Source organism: Nothobranchius furzeri, chromosome 11 (assembly GCF_043380555.1).
Source record: "Nothobranchius furzeri strain GRZ-AD chromosome 11, NfurGRZ-RIMD1, whole genome shotgun sequence".
In the NCBI taxonomy this organism is placed as follows: Eukaryota; Metazoa; Chordata; class Actinopteri; order Cyprinodontiformes; family Nothobranchiidae; genus Nothobranchius; species Nothobranchius furzeri.
This window is the reverse complement of record NC_091751.1, coordinates 37269864-37290557: the sequence shown is the minus strand read 5'-3', so window position 1 is coordinate 37290557 and position 20694 is coordinate 37269864. Positions and strand designations below refer to the sequence as shown.

Here is a 20694-nt window from a genome sequence, read left to right as displayed (position 1 = left end):
TGATTGCTTTCTGGTGGATTCTGGCAAGCATTTGGTTGTGTTTCAAATACATTTCATTCCCTTAAACCACAGACAGCTGTCTCTTGCAGATGAGAGCCTTAAACGCTTGAAAAAACATGAGAATGGGTAATGTGTGGTAAAAATGGCACACTGGTTTTCCATATAAAGGTAAAAAAAAAAAGAAACCCAGAGCAGCTGGCTTAGAGGGTGAAGTTTTACTTAGGTCTCAGGGGGAAAGATCTGACCTTTAGGTGTCTAAAAAGTGCAAAAGGCAGTGAAAATGATGCAGTGGGACTTCAGAGGAACATGATTTTCACCTCTCCGGTGTAAAACCTCTGTGTGCTCTCTTGTTTCTGCTTCAGACGGTGAAAATGTTCTGGTGCCAGTCAGTGGAGCTGTCCATGGTGCTGATTTCAGATCAGGCTGTACATTAGCCACATTTCCTCTGCAGTTGCATTACAAAGAAATAATGACACATATTTAACTGCTGAGCTCACAGCTACCTTCCATTAACTCCAACATAAACCTCTGGTGAAGACGAGCAGCTGCTGGTTTAGGAACAGCCTGGACCCCCATTATCCCATTCTCTGTGTTTTACCAGTCAAATAAAAACTATGGAGTCTGTTTAATAAGCCATCAAACTATCATCCGAACAAAACATCATAATAGTGTTGCTGCAGTTTATAGGAGTCCATTTGGACTTGAACAGCTGAGCCAAATAAAAACAAAAGTACATTCACCTGTTTTTTTTTCTGCTGTTTCACATTATTACTGTAAGGAAAAAATAAATCTGCATCTTTCTATAAAGGTTTATTTGCTAAACTACTTTTACTGTTGAAGTTGAAAAACCAAACAAATATAACGTCACAGGATACAGTCATTGCAGCCAATTTATTTATTCATTGTAAAATGTCAAATTTCAACTATGTCTCATTTATAAGGGAAGGGATTTTCCACCCATAAGTGAAATGTAGTGTGTGGCCATGTTCCCCAGAGTCTGATAGTATTAGTTAGTATTACGTTCGCTTTAGCTTAGCACTAACAGTGTAAGGGAATGGTAATGGTTAGCGTTTCGGCAGCTGGCGTCTGGTGGGGTAGCTGCATCATTTCCATGCTCCGTGCAGCGGCGGCTTACGGCGGTGCTTTGTCCTAACGTAGCTCCAGAACTAAACCAGCTCCTGTAGCTCCTTCATGTTACTTAATATTTTAATTAGCAGTTAATGTGATTATTAAGTTTACCAAAAAAAAGTTTGGATCATTTTTGAGCCACTCTCCTGAAATGTTCACACAAAATGCTAGCTGTTACCATTCATTTACACTGTTTATGCTAAGCTAAAGCTAACAGAAGAGAATGACTGGGCTGGTTGCAAAAGGATGCTTCCCTTATCTAACTCTGGGGGATATGGAAAGTGGGAGATCTCCTTACATTATAAAAGAGCATGTTCAGGATTTTAAAATAAAAGTTCTTCACTTAGAAATTAGATATTCTTCTCAGTCTGGAACCAGTTCAGCTCCAGACTTTCATGCTGTTTCTTTAACTATTTTATAATTCATTATTATTTTGTTTGTTTTTCTTTTTTTTCATTTGGATTATGTATTAAGATAAATTGTGTATTTTTAGCAAACAAACATGTAGATTTTAGTTTTCTTTTTTTAAGGTTAAAAGGTTGATTATTTTTTTAAGGACAACTGTTTGGCACTGTGACGTAGTCGGGTGTTGCTGAAAACACTTTAAACTGAAAATTTGTGGCAAATCATTAGAATTATACTATTATTGCCTCGATGAATCAATAGTTATAGAATTCATGTAACTGTAGTGGTGTTTCTATATTTAGGTATTTTCAGGGCTTTTATCTTCTTAGAAAAGGCACCAAGCTTCACCATCCTGTGTTTAATAGTGATACACACGATTCATACATGAATTTAGATCATTTACATAAATTCCAGATGCAGATGCAGAAACATTCATAGCTGCCAAACTGAATCTTTTCAGTTCCTCGCTTTGTTTAGATATGAGTTTACATTTTTGATGGTTTTAGTAATGAACAGCCTGTGGCACCAACTGGATGCTCGACAAAACCAGCAGAAACATTTCATTTCATCCTTCTTATCTCCTAATCTGTATCACCTCTACGGAGACAGACTCATCTATCAAAAATAGAAGAAATATAACCGAGGACACTAAAATATCACTGTCACAAACTCCAACCTGTTTTCCAGCTCATGTGACCATGACACTTCAGAAACAGCCGTTGTGTTGTGGGTGAACGTTCTGAATGAAATGTCTTCAGTGTGGCTGCATAGAACAGAGAGTCTGATTGCCGCAGCGCGAGGCTGCAGAGGGAGTCATTTCAAGCGTACACAACTGTGGTGCAACTCTCAGGGGTAATTAGTATCTTTGTGCCTATTGAATACATCAAAAAGCTCATTTTATCACATCTTGCCGGCAGCTTCATAATGCACAGAGTGAGAGGCGGGGGTGGGGATGGAGGAGTCGGGATGAAGAGGTGGTGGTGGGTCGCCGAAGCGAGTAGCTAGATATCGAAAACACGATGCCACTCGACAGAATGCAACCGAGGTTCAATAGAGATTTTCATCTGAGGGATAGACAAGGATGAGGAGGCTGCTTATAGAAACTGTGGGTGTAATGAGATGTGCAGAAACACAAAGACATGGAGGAAGATGAGAGGAACAAGAGAGGTGTGTGTTTGTGCATGAGGGAAAAGATGGGCGTGTGCAGACATGAAGACGTATCAGAGATGAGGCCAAAACAGTTCTGCTGGTGCTGAGAGAGGTTCAACGGCCAGGAATGGAACACCGGAGAGAGAGATGAAGGGAGCAGAAGGGACAGGCAATCTCAGATATGATTTCATTTTAAATGTAATCAAATAAAAACTCTAATCTATCCAATGTTGGTTACTTTGTGGCAGCTTTCATTATTCTGTCTTTAAGGAGGATGGATGATAATTTGCCTTCCTTTGGTGCAGAAAGATGCTGGTTCCATTAAATTAATAGAAAAATCAAAACTCCTTCCTGGAAGCTCACCGTGTGACACTTACATAATTAATAAGAACACTGACAACTGTTACAAACAAAAAAGTCAGGACTTAGCCGCATTTTTCCAGATCAGGTGTTCATTTCCTTAGAAAACCTCAAAACCGAGTAAAAATGGACATGACAGATCTACTAATATAAATATTATTATGATTATTTACAGAAATGCTCATTTGAGATGGGAGTTACTATCAAACGACGGGGAAGATTTTAATAAACAAGGGTCGAAAAGTGTTTTTCAATAGATCCTTTTGTCTGGTCCTTTTTGGAGTCCTTCTGGAGGGTTTCCATGCACCCAGAAAAAGCCCTGAAGATTCCGGAACCATCCTGGAGCGTCCATTTTCATTCATTTAATGAGCAAGTCACCCCCAAATCAACTTTTTTTTGCTGATAAACTATATAAACGAGTCTCTGATCATGCTGTAGACACATGTAGTGAAGAATTTGGAACTTTAGTGCATCTTAGTTAAAATTAAAATATTCTGTCAGTGTTGTGCCGTCATCAGGTAAAAACTCTGCACTACGTTTGAATTTAAATCTGCCATTGCTATTGGCTAAGAGGTACACAGTGACGTTAGCTGGCACATTATGATGTCACAATGCTGTTGTGAGCCTGGCTGTGTGTATTTGTTAGCATCTCCGCCCTCTCATTCTGCCAGGCAACAGCATTTGTTGCATTTTTCAAACAAGAAATGGGAGGGGAGTAAGTTTCTTGTAGGGGGTGACTTGCTCTTTAACAAACACAGTAATAGATATTAATTAAGGCATACGTAAGGAACATAAACCAGAAGAGTCAAAGCGTAACAACAACTGGGTCATTTTTTAGGGTGAAATCCAGACATGTGTCCATCCAAACCTTCTGGAGCAGAAATGAGGTTTGTTTCATCTCCAGTAGAAATGTGGTTAAAGCCAATTTAACGGACATCTTAGTGATGAACACACTCATTTAGTAAAGTATACGACAGATTAATCCTGTAGCTTATTACAAACTTCTGCTTCTGACCCAACGTGCTAAGGTCTGAACCACACTGAGCATTTCTTCTTTGATGAGACACGTCCCAACTTTCTTCACACAGAATAAAAGTCACATCCCGGAGAAACATCCTGCTGTGGACATTTGAAGACCAGAATAAAAGGAGTTACACCATCTTGATATTTGGAGCAAGGAATAAAAAGTCGTCCTGCTGAGACGTGAACGCCAGAAGATGATTATTACTGGAGACTTACCAGTATCATGTGACCAGTGGAGATGTCCATGTTTGAGTGGGCGGGCTCTTCGCTCCACGACGAGATGCTGCCGCGTGCCGAGGGGCTGATGGCCGCACCGCCGTCGCTGAACTGAGACGAGACGCTGTTGATCCTGGAGGAGATCGGTTCTGGACGCTCCACCGGGGGTTTGACCGCCATCCGCTGCCGACAGAGTTCCTACAGGAGGGAAGGCAGGTCGGGATAAATCAGAGCTCCTGTTCTGCTGGGTGCAAGAAGAAAAGACAGTCCACGTACAATGTTGATCGGAAGCATCTCAATAACTGATGCAATTAGTACAAAAGCTCCTCGCGGCCGACGCTTTTCCCTCTTCCTTCACAGAGAATGACAAATAGAAACCTGACATGTGAGACTGCAAGTCAAAGATAATAAAAGAAATAATAAAATATACATTCATGTGGCTGAGCTCAGAGAAGACTCTGCTACAGTTGCATCAAATGAGATTGACTTCTTTTCATGAACTATGAGAGACGATTTATTGATGCTGCATTGTAAATCCCCTCAGACATCACCTTCCATCATCCTGAAAATATCCCCGGTTATAAAATCTCCTGTAACATCCGCTTTGATGTCACGTGTGCAGTCCAAGCTCTGACTTTATTTAGTGTTTGGTTTTTATTTTACGTGTTCCTGACTCCAGAGAACAGAGGGTGGCTGGGAAATCTGGAAAGCACAGTGAAAACCGGCGCACTCTTATTCATTCATAAGAATCCTGTTTGCTTTTGTTCACGGTCAGGCAGAAGCCTTTCATCTCCACAAATAAACCATTTCTGGAAACGCATATTTCTTTAAAAATGAATAAATCAAGTTTGGTCAGAGGTCATTGGCTCTTTCCCCAGCTGGACGGGAAATAAAGAAGTGAAGAATAATCAGTAGGGTCCATTTATACCTAAAGATGATGAATAATGGAGATACAAGGTTTAAATCTGAAAGCAAATCTTTCCTAAATAAACCCATCAGGGCCCACAGGAGTTGGTCACGCCCACCGTTGCCATGGTGAATTTTTGGAAAAGACAGAGTGAAATTAGGTATTTGCAAAAACATGTCAACATTTGCACGAATTGTCTAGGTGTGCTTTAGCTGCAAAGTGCGTTTAACTGGTTTAGAGCAGAGGTTAGGGTTAGCCAGCGTGTTTTAGTTGTTTCCCTGCTTTAACATAGCTTAGTGACCTGCTGAACAGGTGATCCAACTGTTGAATTAAGCATGTTGGAACAGGGAAACAGCTAAAGCATGCTGGATAGCGCCCCCCTGGGGCCAAGGAATGCCCACGCCTGATTCAGAGGACAGTTCTTGGCGGGTTCTGGACACCTGCAATTCTGCAAGTCTGAGGGGTTTTTTTTTTTCAACTCAAACATCCAGTAACACCTGAGCAAGGCCCGGAAACATGATTAAATCAATTTCAAGACGTCCTGGAAACTCATACAAAAGTTCATCCATTTGGTCGTCAGCAGTCGTGAGAAAGGGGACTAGATCAGAGATGGGTGGCAGAGCCGAAGCACAGCAGAGAGGGATGAGGTGGTTTCAGGTCATGTCTCTTTAAAACCTGAAATTGTTACTTCTTTAACCTGTTTAACCCTAACGTCCCCCAAATGGGGGCCTCTACAGTTTCATGTCCCAAACATCTACAACTGTCCACATTCCCCAAACACAACTAAAACCACAATCAAACAGCCCAGATGGGAAACATGGCCATTTTAAATTGTAATAAATTAAGATACAATGATATTTGAACTTTAATTTAGAAGAGCTTCTGACCTTCTCTGGTGTCTGATGAAAAAAAAAACCTTGAACAAATGTAGTTGAGGACCCCTGGAATAAATAAAACAATTGACTAAATTTCCTAAATTGAATTTGAACTCACAACCTCCATCCTGTCAGCACCTTCACACAGGGCAGCTCTTCTAAAATGAAGTTAAAGTATTATTTTATCTTAATGTATCAAAAACCAAAAATTGCTTTTTTTACAATCTGAACTGTTTTGATTGCAGCTGTAGCTGTGCTCGAGGAATGCAAACCATCACTGACACCTGGGACATGAAACTCCGAAGGCCCCCAGTTGGGAGGCTCCAGGGCCCAAAGAAAAAAGACCTAGGGCCTAAAGGGTTAATACATGACTGTTAGTGTTCAGATGCAAGTTTCTGATTTTGTGATTAAAGGTGAAAACTACAAGAGTTCTCAGAGTCTTTAAAGGTGTGCCCAGTGGACAAACGTGTGTTCATGGTTTGTTGGGCAATACTCAACAAGACTTTAAGAAATCACGACATTTTTACACTTTTGTACTTCTTAACAACGCTGCATTTACCATATGACAAAGCTAAGTTAGGTATTAGTATTAGTCACCTAACCATCCTAACTGATCAACACCAGACAGTTAAATAACTTCTGAGAAAGTTTTCACTGTAAAAATAATAAAAAGAACGTTTAGAAAGTCACTCGGTCTCTCAGCAGCAGATACAATATCTTCATTTACACACCTGAGCTAACTGTCATTTTCTGTCTGCTGCATACGTGACCACAATGAAACATCGACACCATGTCTAACAGTTCCCTCACGCCTCCTCTGCAGGAACGTCAGTGAGCAGCAGAGACTGACAGAAAGATTACTGTTCAAAATGTTCAGCTAGGATTTATTTCTGTCTAAAATGCAGCCTGACAATGAGAAACCCTGTTAAACCTGCACACGTTTTACTTTCCTACTACTCAGAGAAAAGTCAGAAGAAAAAAAGAGCATAAATACTAAACTAGAAGTGCAGCTGCAATCTTACATCTACACAAATGTTAAGGAAATCATGACAGCAAGCAGCAGAAACGAACAAGGAGCTGATTTTCAGAAGAACCCCAGTAGAACAGGAAATACTTTATCTTTGGCTTGGCTTTCATCACATTGGTATCCAACTGGAAGATTAATCTAGTCATTGTTGGTTTATCATTTTAGCAACGTGTAAACAAATGAATTCACATTTAGGTTGTTGTGGATCAACAGGAAACAGGAAGTAGTGCACATTAAGAGCTAAATGATCACTAAAGATGATTTTTACTTCCTGTGCCCCAGCTTCAGGCCCAACTTTAGTGTTTTTCTTAGCCGCATGTTGGCGTAGGTTTTAATCTGATTTGATGTTCTTTTATCACAGTGGTGTCAGCTGTTGTGCTGTTTTTAAATGTGCTGTTTAAATAAAGCTGCTAATGTCTGAAAGTCATCAAGGAGTCATGAAAGGAAACACTTTACAGAAGGGAGGTTGAGATTTTCACCAATTAGTCTCGGACAGATCAGAGTTTCAGATCAAATAAAGTTCATGTTGAAACTATTCATGTTTGACAAGAAGCTGCAGGTAAAAGAATTAGGTAGCATTAAGGAGTGAAATGAAAATTTGTTATTTTTATTGTATAAAAATGCATAAAAAAGATAAAAGAAACAGATTTGGTTTAGGTGATAAAACTTTTTGTTTACTGTCAGATAAAAAGTCAAGGAGCTAAACATTTTGTAAGAATTTAACACACTTGCTAACATTTCATGTTATTTTGTCTAAAATTATGTAAGTTTTGTATTATTTTGTGCCATATTATAAAATATAATAGTACATTACATTGTTTCACAGTACTGTGCAAATGTTTTAAGCAAGTGTGGAAAAAATAAAAATACCTTCAAAATAATGTTTTAAGTGGTTTTTAATGTATTTATGGAAGTAACAGAGGGAAGTAGATCTGATCTAATCCATTTGGTGAATATTTCCTACATCTTTGTCTACATCAGATCCATAATCTGCTCAAATTATGTCTGTTTGCATTAATTAGAGAAAATAGATTTTATTTTATTTTATTTTATTTTATTATAATGTGTGAATAAAAATAAGAATGTAAACTTTTGTTGTTCATCAGGCCCTTTTATTTTGAAAAACTGGGCGTAAATGACAGGAGGAAATGAAATAGTAAAGAAATAAATTTGTAACAATAAAACAGTTTCTAAATAGGCGACTCTGACACTCAATCTGTTCACGGTTTGCAGGTTATTTAGTAAAACTGCATCGCTTTGTGTTGGATTACAGGAGCCCATAAATCAGATGCATTGGCCTACGAGGACACGGACCACAACAGAACACCTGAGTAAATCTCTGTGGGAATCTGTGCTTCTTAATGAGAGCGATGCTGCTGATTAACCGGCGGCGGGTTTGATTGACGCTGAAGGTAATGTGAGCAGGCCTTCATTAGTCTGTATCAGATCTAATGGATGTTCTCACAGGTCGGAACGACGGCACTGATCTATGGGTTCGGACACGGACTCATAAATGTGTGCAGATTATTAAAGCGCTCCTGTACCTGTCCCAGGGATGAGGACAGCGCTGCTGGTGGGAGGCCAACAGCATCACGCTGCGTGAGACAAACGCTGAACCAGACTTAAGGTGAACGGTTTACATTCATCAGGGAGGTTTTTTGCAGGTTGCAAAATCAAAATGCTAAAAATGTCAATTGTTTTTTTTTCTGAATTGCTTTCAGTAGATTTATCCATAAAAAAGCTTAAACGTAACAATAAATAACTAAATGTGAGAGGTTTGGGTTAGGTACGGAGGCATATTAGGGCCACATCAAAGGAAAACAGGGAGGAATAGCTCCAAATTCAACTTCATTTATTCTATTATTATTATTGAGGGTCATCAGTGCTTTCTTAGAGAGAAAACTACACAAAACAAAACATTTTCTAAAATAAAAGTTGCATTTTTTTCACTCCTACAGCTGTATTCAAAGAACTTCCTTCAGTCTTTCACAATAAAAGTCTCAAACACTTCAAACCATCTGCAGCTCATGAAACTTGTTTATTGGAATTGTTAAAACCCACAATGAGTCGTAGTTATCGCCACCTGTGCTGGAATCACTTTTCGTTCATTCAATTCATTCCTATAACAACTCTAGAAAACCTATTTGTCCTTTTCTTCTGAGTGTGTTAGAAATCAGAGTAAAAAATAAACCAAATTACGATTTTACATCATGTTTTATATCTGCATGTCCAGCACGCATGTTATGAACCCTCAAAAGCTCACTGTATCAAAACCAAATCATATTTTAGTTTGAAAACCATTTATTGATGCTCAAACTCAGGCAGCACAAAGCTAGAAAACGTGTTATTCCTGCTAGCTACTGATGCTAACAACGGCTGCGATTAGCCTACATGTCCGCTGTTGCTCACAACCACTTCAGTCGGCTTTAGCACCAAATCTAATCGGAATCTGGCGTGCATCACGGGCTGTAGGAGTTTGTCTGATTAGCCAGATCTTTTATTTTTATGCAAAACAGAAATACATCCCACTTGGAATATAGCAGCCAGTGAGTTATTGCGTTCCTTTGTGATTTTAATATTCTCCATGTTGATGGTCCGATCATTCTTAGACATTTTTTGAAACCTTAAAGCATCAAAACCAAAGATTTGGCTGATTTCTGATGTAAATCATCTCATCTCACAATGAAACAGTGAAATCATTTATTCAATGTGACCACAGCTTGTTTATTCATCAGAATTTCTGATTAATAAACCCTAACCCTATCGAACCAAGATGAATTGGCAATCCTTTGAAAATAAAACTTGAGTCTCTTGTGTTAGTATAACAGCAGAGACACAATATGGAGGTAAACAGCACCCAAACCTGTCCTCTCAGCTCTAAAACCAATAATTATTCAAATTAGCAACGTTTTACTTTGCTAAACTAAACAGGTAATTGTAAAATGTCAAGTCAATGCATATGAAGGTATCATCGGCAGGTTACCATGGTAACAGGCCTCCAACTGGAGAAAATGATAGGATTAATTGGTTGTTAGAGTGGCAAATTGATTTTTTAAAGCAGGAAAGGTGATACGAACCGGCTGTTTTCAGATGTTTCATAAAAGTCCAACAATATCTCTGTGTTTTGGTCCGGCCCCGCTGGCTGTTTGTCTGCTCGGTGACTCAGAGGTGCAGGCGGTGAGCTGTGTGGGCGCCTTGTTTAGGACGGACACACGATCACTCACAGCCTGTCCCAATGAGGCGCCGCACTGATCTTTGCAACCGCAGCAAATTATTTTATGGTGTAATTAAACCGGCTTCGAATTGGATTTCCTCTGAGAGCCAATTAAAGGACAAAGAGAGGAAAATTTTTGAAGAAACTGTATAACCCAGACAGGTTTACAGTGTAAACGGTGCAAATTTACAGTCCTGGCCCCAGTCGTGGCCCAGCTGAGTCCATATAAACACAAGACTTCTTGTTTATGTATACTGACTCTCATATCTTCATCTTAAGCTTCATTTATGATGTGGAGGCCTTTCTGATGAGACTTTTGATTTTTTAAGTTTGTAACTAACCAAATAATAAAAAACACACATGAGCGGCTTTGTAACAAGCTGAAAACCTTTTTGAAACTCCCAGCCTTCGAGCAAAACCGACAGTCGAAGGTCATCCAGGAGAGGGTGTTTTAATGTGAAAGACCACTGACGGAGTAGTTGAACATCCATATTCACTGTTTCGGTCGTCGAATTTGTCCTTCTGACAGCACATAACTCAAAGGCTTTTGTCAAATCTAAAACGTTTAACTCTGGCATTTACGGTGACGGTGGATAAATGTTCCTGGCGATGGACCACCTGTCCCTCGGAAAAGGGCTTTAAAATGCAATCAAGCAAATGAAAACAAATGAAAACAAATGAAAATAAATGTGTGTCTTGGAGAATGAGTTTCCTCTGCGGGGGGCCGGACTCAGTGGTTGGGGAAGAAGCTCGGACATCTGGGAATGACTGGGAGCTGTTGCTCCACATCGACTGGAGCCACCTGGGGTGGTTTGGTGATGTGGTCGGGATGTCCCTGGATGCTTCCTGGGGGAGGAGCTTCAGTCACATACCGCCAGCAGCAGACCCTCAGGCCAACCAAGGACACCCAAGAGGGATGAATCCTATCGGCGGGCTTGGGAATGCCACTGGAGGACCCGGCGAAAGCAGATGTTGACTAGACCTGCTCCCCCTGAGAGCGAGACACGCAAGATTCAATTCCCTCCAACCATCATTGAAAGCTCAATGACTGGTAAGCAAAATATACAATTCAGTTAAAACAAGATTTTAGATCAGAAGCACTCAAATGATTCTCTGTCTTTATTCTTTACTGGCAGAATTTCAGTTTCATAAAATCTGAATCTAAAATACAGTGATGCGTGTTTATTATTCATGACCTATAGATTTTTAATCCCTCCAGCGTGGGAACCGATGACCATAATCTCAATTCTCTGCTTTAATGTGTCAAACTGTCTTTGACACGAGAATCCTGCAGAAACCTGTATCTCAACTAGACTTTAACGAGTAAATCAAACTGCTTTGGGCTTCATGGGTATATTTCTGAAAACTTAACAAGAACATTTCCTCTTTTTCTTTTATTGGTGCACATGAAACTTTTACCTTCACCCGGAGATTTTAGTTTGAATTCCTTTTAGAAAAAACTACTTTTTTCTTTCCAAGCTCATTGTTTGGAACCAAACTTGTTTTTCTCCTGAATGATGAGTAAACCTACACAACAACGTCTACACAACAGCGACTCCAGTGAATGGTTTTAGTCCTTCAAAGCTTTTTGTTTAGAGCCGCTTTGTTTGTTTTAGCTCTAAAGGTGATGAACACGACTGCGTAACTACATCTGAAATCCTTTCGGGTGAAATTTTCCTCACATTAATAAAATATTCTGAAACAAACTATGGTGTGTGTGCGAGAGTTGTATGGAAACACCAAAACACCGGTTTGGAGGAGTTTGTACGTTATTTTCAGAAGCTGCTGTGATCACTGATGGATTATCTCTCTGGTTAATAATTGTTTTTGTGCAAAACCAAACATAATCTGTTGATATGAAGAATAGATTAGGAAATGTGTACTTATTGGTTAATTGTGTGGCTTTTTATAATAAAACAATTGGACAAGATTATATAAAAATATCATATAAAAATACTGGACTTTAGGTTTTGTGCAAATAAATATGAGGAAAAATAAAATTCTATCATCTAAACTCATTTTTTTATTTGCATAAATGGTGACATTTAAACCAAATAATGCAAAGAAAAGAAATTATTAAAGCGGAAGTTTTAAATGTCTTGATATATAAATATCATGTGTGTGTGTGTATTCACCTACAGGACCAAAACCCTCCATCTGAGGGCAATAGGCATGCACAGATTAAAATAAACAGGATTATGAGGAACGTGCTAATCCTGTTAAAGAGGTAGGGCTTGTGTGTCAAATATGATATTTTAGTTTTAGAGGGTTAAAATATTATTAGAGTGTGAAAAAGAGTTGAAAATATAAATAGGATAACCAGAAAAACATAAAAAAAAATTAAAGGTGAATCAATAATTTGTAATCCAGCTTCACATGAAACATGTTCACTTATTCATCAGTTCATATTGTAGGTGGTGATGTATCTTGATTTGTAAGAAATTGTTTGAAGGAGTAAAAATCTGCTTCTCAGCAAGCTTTTTCTGCTTTAGGGGAACGTGACGCCTTGCAGGAGCAGATAAAAGTTAGAATCAGATGTAAAGATAAACTGAATGTGACGCTGAAGACTCCTGTGTCAGCAGCGGTGTAATCCTGGGACCGATGACTGACACGCTTCATCTCCCGCCTCCCCGCCCCGCGCTCTGACACGCTGCACGCATTCCTCTGTCGACGCCCGTCACTCAGCATCTTCTTTGTTGGCTACCGCAATTCCCATGTCACATTTACACCGGGACTGTTTGACTGACAACCTTGTGTGTGTGTGTGTGTGTGTGTGTGTGTGTGTGTGTGTGTGTGTGTGTGTGTGTGTGTGTGTGTGTGTGTGAGAGAGAGAGAGAGAGAGAGAGAGAGAGAGAGAGAGAGAGAGAGAGAGAGACAGACAGACAGACAGACAGGGAAAGAGAAAAGGTGTGAAGAGAGGCCTCAGACAAACGCACCAAAGGCAAGATTCATTAACATGCAGTCGCTGGTGCATGTGCACACATGTACTCTGTGTGTGTGTGTGTGTGTGTGTGTGTGTGTGTGTGTGTGTGTGTGTGTGTGTGTGCACAGTCTCCAGGGCTACAAGCAATTAAAGCAGTCAGGAAGCGGCAGGCAGCCTGAAGGCCATACTACTGCAGCTCCTTCATGCTGACTGTCACACACACACACACACACACACACACACACACACACACACACACACACACACACACACACACACACACACACACACACACACACACACACACAGGGAAGCCCTACACACAGCAGTGCTGACAAAAAGACAAGGTTTACACGGCTAAGATGGGAGCTCAACAGCGAGCCCTTTCAGAGAGGATGACGACGGCTAACTGCTGAGTCTCGATAGACGATGGAGGAGAAAAATCACCTAGAAGAGCTTCAGGAGAAGATTTTCCCAACAAACCTCCAAAAAATATTATAAAAATAAAGATTGTGTTAATCAATAACAAATAAATAAAGTCTACATTTTTCCAATAAAAAGCTTCAAATGATACCTGAGGACCAACAAAAGAAATACTTGTCTGATTAATCATCTTCAGCCTAACAGATAAGCAACAGAATCTGTTTCAAGAGTTAAAAATCTGTGGAGAAGAGCATAAAAAGCAGGCACTTAGAGGGACGGGCTGGGCTCATTATAAAATCAATGCTCACAGGACCACTCTCATTTAAAAACATGATGGTGGGGAGAAAGTGAGAGACAGCCACAGAAAAATCTCTATTTAATTCTTTGCAAAAAAAGCCACTTAATACTGGATTCTGTTAATTAAATTTCACACTTGGCTATTCTGGCCAAAGGACAATTACACAGAGGAGGGATGGAAATACCCAGAGCTAGAAAAACCTGTTGGACTTGTTTTACGGCTTCATGTCTTAAGCCTGATTAATGCTTTGCCGTCAGCTCCGCAAGGTACAGACACGCACGGATTGATGGAAGCGTTTTGCTCTCATACTTCTCAGTCTCCTGGGGAGTGTTGCAAAGCAATTCCCCGGCAGGACAACTGAGGGCATAACGCTGTTCTGTGGTATCCTGTCGTGTATCCGGTCCAAGATAGTGTGTTTATATTGTGTTGGTTTTAAGAGACTTTTTAACACGGGCAAATTTGTCTCTCTTTCTCCTCCACCTCTTCATGCGCTCGCCACCTCTAGACCCACGTTTCCTGTCATTTCCGTCCACAAATAAAACGCTTGCTGCGCATCTTTTCACTCCTCCAGTCGTGACTGAATTTAACGTTCATATTTTCGAGTTTTTTCACGAGGTTCATATTTTAGAGTTTTGTCGCGAGGTATTCTTTAAGCTTCTCCGTGTCTGCCGCTAGGTATCCTCGGCTCTCTTTATGTTTTTGAGGGCGCAATGGTGGCGGTGTAGACAAAAGCGGTGTCCTGACCAATCACAAGCTAGCATTCTCCGTCTCGACGGACGGATGGTTAAAAAAGTGGGCTCGACTCCGTATGTACTTGTGTGCCTGCCGGGGCCCTACGCAAGGACGGATAATGGCGTTGCGTGTCTCCGTACTGACGCAGACGGAGAAGCATGACTCAGGCTTTAGAAGGAAGTGATCAGCACACGCCGATCATCTGTTCCATCCATCACAGCAGCTGAGTTTAAAGAGCAAGTCACGGCCAAATCAACTTTTATGTGCTGCAGACACGTGCAGTCAACAGTTTTGCACTTTAGTGCATTTTAGTTAAAATAAAAAAATGTCTGCCTAAAGCTGTCAGTGTTGTGCCGTTGTCAGGTAAAAACTCTGCACTGCATTTGAATTTAAATCTGCCATCGCTATTGGCTAAGAGGTACCTTAGAACGTTAGCTGGTACCATATGATGTCACAATGTCATTGTGAGCCTGTGTGTGTGTGTATTTGTTAGCGGCTCCACCCTCGGTCTGCTAGGCAACAGCATTTGTTGCACTTTTCAAACAAGAATTGGGAGTGGAGTAATATTCTGGTAGGGGGTGAACTGCTCTTTAAATATACTACACGTCCCAACCATCGACTTAAATATATGGACAATGGGTTTCCATAGGCTCCAATAACAAGTTTTTCTGCTAAAATGGGAGGTGGCCACCACCGCCATTTTGAACGTGTCACAGGTTCCGTCAAGCCCAGACAATTCCATATAAGGGAAGAGAGGAGGAGCTGAGGGTGGGGCTGTAAGGCTGGGATCGACTGACAACACCCGGTCGAACTAGCTACAAGCTAACCTGAAGCTAACCCAAAGCTAATGTGGAGGAGGGAGCTAAGCTAATGGAGGCAGCAACCTAGCTACAACCGGAGTTAACTGTGCACAACACAAGAGCTTCTGAGTCAGAGATACGCCGGGCTGACCGCTGGGTAAAACCGGGTGGAACACAAGAGGTCTTCGAGACCTCTGTGGAGGTCTCGGAGACCTCCACAAGCCGGCAGCGCACAGCAGACAGGCGCCGCTGCGATCTAAGATGTGCAGAGCTGCCGCTGGGGAGAACCGGGTGGAAAGGTTTCCATCCCAGAGCTCCACAAGCCGTCAGCCTGCAGCAGCACACAGAAGCCGCGATCAGATAGAGATGTGCTGAGCTGCGGGGAGAAGTGACATATTTTGGCGGTTCTGGCTTGCCATAAGAACCAGCCGTCAGCCCGCGCAGCTAACAGAAGCCGCGATCAGACAGAGATGGACCGGGCTGCGGGGAGGGGATAAGGGTGGAAAACATCGGTCTCCCGAGAGCTCCACAAGCCGATAGTCGGAACCCAGCTCCACCAACATGTTATATTTCAACCCATTTTCTAAAGTGCAACAATATGTTAAATGCACTGGGTTTTACCCTATTACATTTAAATTTCATGGTTAAACAGTACATGTTAAAATCTAAGCTCAGCTCGGCAGTGACCTAAAATACATAAATATAATTTTACTTACCGAAAAAAATGAAGTGGAGACTCGTTGGACGCTCTATTAGTGCAATTAATGCCACAGCAAGTCATTTTGTCCAACAATTGCACAAATAATATCCAAAGAAGAATACACAAACACAGAGACTCAAAATCCCGGAGCAGTTTCCAAGCCAGACCGAGGCTCTACTGAGGCCTTTCCACGGAGCTAGCTCTGTGGTCACGTGGGTCTGATGCTCATTAATTATACAGAATTTTAGGCTTTTAATACACTTAAACAGAAGAGTGAGAAAAAAAAATTCACCCCCCTCAGAGTTGTCATGAGTGTAAACTAGATCATTTAAACAAAAATGTTTTGGTACCAGGCTGTAAACATGTTTATTTCTGATGTGAAATTGGTATTTTTAACATGGGAGTCAATGAGGACTTGCTCGTTTCTGACACCAGCCCCTAGCGGATGAGGATGGAACTACAATTTATTTCACTTCCGTTGTCGGTACAGGATCTGCTCGGGTGCAAGATCGGCTCGGGATCCTTCGACTGCCGATGACATCAAAGTACGGCAAACCCACTTGGACAAAATACACTACACATCTTTATACTGTTGGAAAGAATTTAGCAGTTTCGTTATTAAAATAACGTATCTTAAGATGTAAGTTTGTGTTTATAATGGCATTTGTAAAATAAAACACTATATTGTATTCATAATGTTGAACTCCTCTTTGAGCACATCCCTTGAAGGATCATAGGTATTAGCAACCCCTGTGAAATTGTATTTGCAGGAAAGAAGTGTGTCCCGTTTATTGAAGTATTTTGTGTTTAGAGTTTTTGAAGTCTTGTCCATGCGTAGTTCAGGTACGCTCATAGCTGCTAGCCAAAACTCTGGAGTTAAAAGTTTTCTGGCTTTACTAAAATACCTCTCTGTACTTATTTGATTGATGGTGGTTTTACTTTCTATTAGACTCCAAATGTAATCATTTGGTACGCTTCTAATTCATAATTTGTAATAATGTAATCGGTGATATTAGCATTAGCATTCCTATGGGTTTTTCCACGTATATTAGCGTTGCGCTAACCACTCGATGCCAAATTGCAGCCTTTGCGATTAGAAAATCTCCTTTTGTCACATCGCAATTTAATTGCACATGCAGTTAATCTTTCAGCCCTAATATACATGCAGCTCTATGCTAAAAGTGTATTTTCAAAGAGGTAATGATGGATTTCTTTGTAAAAGTTGTCCATCTTTCCAACAGAAAGATTTGCCTGGACCAACGCAACATGATAACAACATAACGTGATTACGTAATTCCGTAAGGTTCATGTTCAGCCAATCAACTACTTTGACGTCATCGGCAGTCGACGGACCCCGAGCCGATCTTGCACCCGAACAGATCTTGTACCAACACCGGGTTTGACTCAATTTCAGAGCTGCATTGTGGGGGCCTGGTCCCAACACTCAGATAAATGAAGCTCAGCTGTTTGTAAAACAACTTAAAGCTTTTTTTTAAATGAAACTGAGTACAAAATTAACAACAAGAACATTTTTGTGTGGCTGTAAGCAAGGAGGTGAGATAATTGGTAGTTTATTTTAGCAAAAATATTATTTCTCTCTAAAACCTCCAAATGAACATAAATGGATATTTAGACATTTTAGTTGTCGTGGCTTCTGCTGGGCCAATCAGAGCACTCTGAGCTTTTCAGGCACTTTGTTTAGAAGTAAACAGGAGGGAGAAAACACTCTAATAGTATAAAATGACATCAATCAGAAAAGACCAGATCAACAGGAAACGAGCATCTACTCTGAGCCGTTGACAAAAAAAAAAATCTCTGTGAAAATAGAATTTCATGAATGGCAAAAACTTCTAATAGAAAATGTTTTAAATTATCTGTGCAAATTCAGATCATCTATCCCATAAATGTGTTGTAATGTGTTGTATTATAAAAATAAAAAAACCTGATAGTTTCTTATTTTATTGTGTTTAAAAACTTGTAATAATGAGAAAAATGGCAGTTTTATGTTCAGGAGATCTACTCAGAATGAGCGAGGCAGCTGTTCCAGTTGTTGATGTTGAACCTTTAGGATGTACAGGAGCAGCAGCGCCACAACCACCACACTAAAAGTGCCAAAACGGTGCTTGAAGCAACACATCACATTTGCTGGCTCTCTTCTCTGCCGGCTCCGCCATGCACACCCCGTTGCCATGGCAACACAGTGACAGCTCTTCATACCTAAAGGTTATGTTTAGTGTGTTTAGTTCAAATTTAAACCGCCACAGACTTCCCACACAGAGAGAACATGCTATCAGGACGTACACTTCATGCATATCGTTTGTGAATGTTTCAAAGGTTGCAAATGTGAAAAAGCACAAACAGGAAGTCAGCTTTTACTTTGAAAGCTGCACTTGAACTTCAAAGCGGAAGTATCGCTCAGGCTGTTTTCTCCATTGTTTCAAAGTGGAGGACGACCTGTTGAAAGTGTGGAGGAACATGTTCTTCTGACTTATTACTGCTTCTTAAAAAGACACGAAGAAGACCTCTCTGACTCCATCTTGCTTTGATTCTTCTGGACGCGATTCCAACATCCCACGAGATGTTGGCGTTTCACCCCTTACAGCTTTTTCGTTGTGAAACACATTATTTCCAGAAACTTTCTCATTAGAATGAGAATCATACCACATTTCTACGAGATGGGTTCTCGTTAAAAGTGATGATCCTTAATTTTTTTCCTAATCTTTAATTTAATCCTTAATCTTAACCCTTATTTTTTTCTTCTATAAAATGATGATTCATCTATATCTTTTATTTTCCAGAATAATGCAAGACGTCATCTCTCTACCAAGAAAAATGAATAAAAACAATTAAAATTTAGATAATTCTATTTAATTTATACAAAAAATCTGTAAAAATCTGACAGATTAAGAAACCGCCCTTCTTCAACTCTAAATGGTTAAATCTGTTTTCAGACAGAGGTGGTTCAATAGCACCTCCTACCTGATAGGTGGCGGTAGCATCGCCGCCGGTGTCCGTGCCCAGATTGGTGAGCTTTTCCTTCAGCTTGTGGTGGGAGCGGTTCCGGAGGCAGTAGAGCACGGTGGAGGCCAGCAGCACGCCCACGATGCATAGGATGGACACCACGGTGAGGATGAGGAACTTGGTGGACTCTCCCTGGCTGTATTTGGTGGGAATCTGCTTGATCTGACTTCCCTGTGAGAAACAAATGACCAGAAACAGATGCATTCATGTTCTTTATGTTTCTAATAACTCACATCTGCAGCAGTGTAATAAATACTTTCTCCCCGATCCATTTATTAACGCCATTTTGTCTCAAGTGAGTTGTTCCACAAACGAATCTGGGAAGTGTAGCTCAGAAAATGTCTCTAATCTGTATTAACAGATTAAAATGTTGAACCAAACATATTTTCCAGATGCAGATGCTGCATGTAGTGTGCATAAGTTAAAAAAGGACAATCTAAAATCTAAACAGGTCCTCCCTCTTACATAAAACCAGCTGCTCAGTGAAGAAGAGATTGTTTTATTAGCCGTGTTGAAAATGTCGTTAGCTTGGATGTAAAATCTGATGTGAGCGGGCTTTCAGTCAGACGAGGACCTAATCTGTGAACTCATCTGGCAGCATGTGAGATTGGAACGAGCCTGCAGGCTCTCGGAGCATCATGGCACGGCGTTGGGTACCGCGAGATTAAAGCATCCAGCAAATAGGATAATCTGAATGAACACTTTTTGATACTCATGATTCTCCCAAACAGAAATAAACTACAATCACGATTAAAATGTTAATTACAGGTGCGTTTAGTGTAGTAATGCTGCTTTTTCTGCTGTAATCTGAACAGAAACACTCTGCTGTCCGGCCAATTAAGGCCTCGGCCACAATCTAATCCCATACGTGAGAACCAGATCCTTCAGCAAACAAGCGGAGATGAAAGAATGTCGTTCCCACTCGGCCTGCTGCTGCAGATAACACAAAGAACACCAGCAGTATGATAAAAGCCCGCTCTGCTCCATGAATGTATAAAAACACCTTCACAATCGTTTGAGGAAAGGGGAAGCGAGTCTTTATTGAACGTGTAATTAAGAGCTGCAGCTCCAACAACTGCTCGCTGTTCATTTTCAGATATAATGGGCATTTTTAAGAGTTAACAAAAAGGAAACATAAATCCCTCCCTTCGTTACACACGGCGTAACGTTGTTTACAACAAAGACTCGAGCAAGAACCCAGAAGAGCAGCACAGCCGATGAAGCGTCTGACGATTTGTCTTAAAGAGTTTTCAGCAGAAATCAACTCTTCTCTTCTGGAAACGCGCTATTTCACATCTTCGTTGCACAGAAAAGACTCTTTTCCTGACAAACCCTCACCACAGATCATCTTGGGTTAGCAGTTCGAGTCAATTTTATTGGCAGCGAACAATAAAAATAAAAAAGAGAAGAATCGGATCTTTGGCAGCAGATTTATCCTGAGGAGGAAGGTGTGGGGGTAAAATAGATTGTAGAGGTCACAGAGATTAGGTGAA

The 20694-nt window shown here is 40.6% G+C and overlaps 1 protein-coding gene across 2 annotated transcripts in view; it reads right to left on the bottom strand.

Moving 5' to 3' along the window:
- Positions 1 to 20694, bottom strand: part of LOC107383419 (receptor-type tyrosine-protein phosphatase N2) — a 246856-nt gene that overhangs the window by 32366 nt on the left and 193796 nt on the right. For both annotated transcript variants that reach the window (XM_054743475.2, XM_054743480.2), the window contains 2 exons: positions 19160 to 19372; positions 4282 to 4479 (listed from right to left, as the gene is read on the bottom strand). In XM_054743475.2, the coding sequence (XP_054599450.2) occupies positions 4282 to 4479; positions 19160 to 19372 (411 nt within the window). The remainder of the gene's footprint in view (positions 1 to 4281; positions 4480 to 19159; positions 19373 to 20694) is intronic.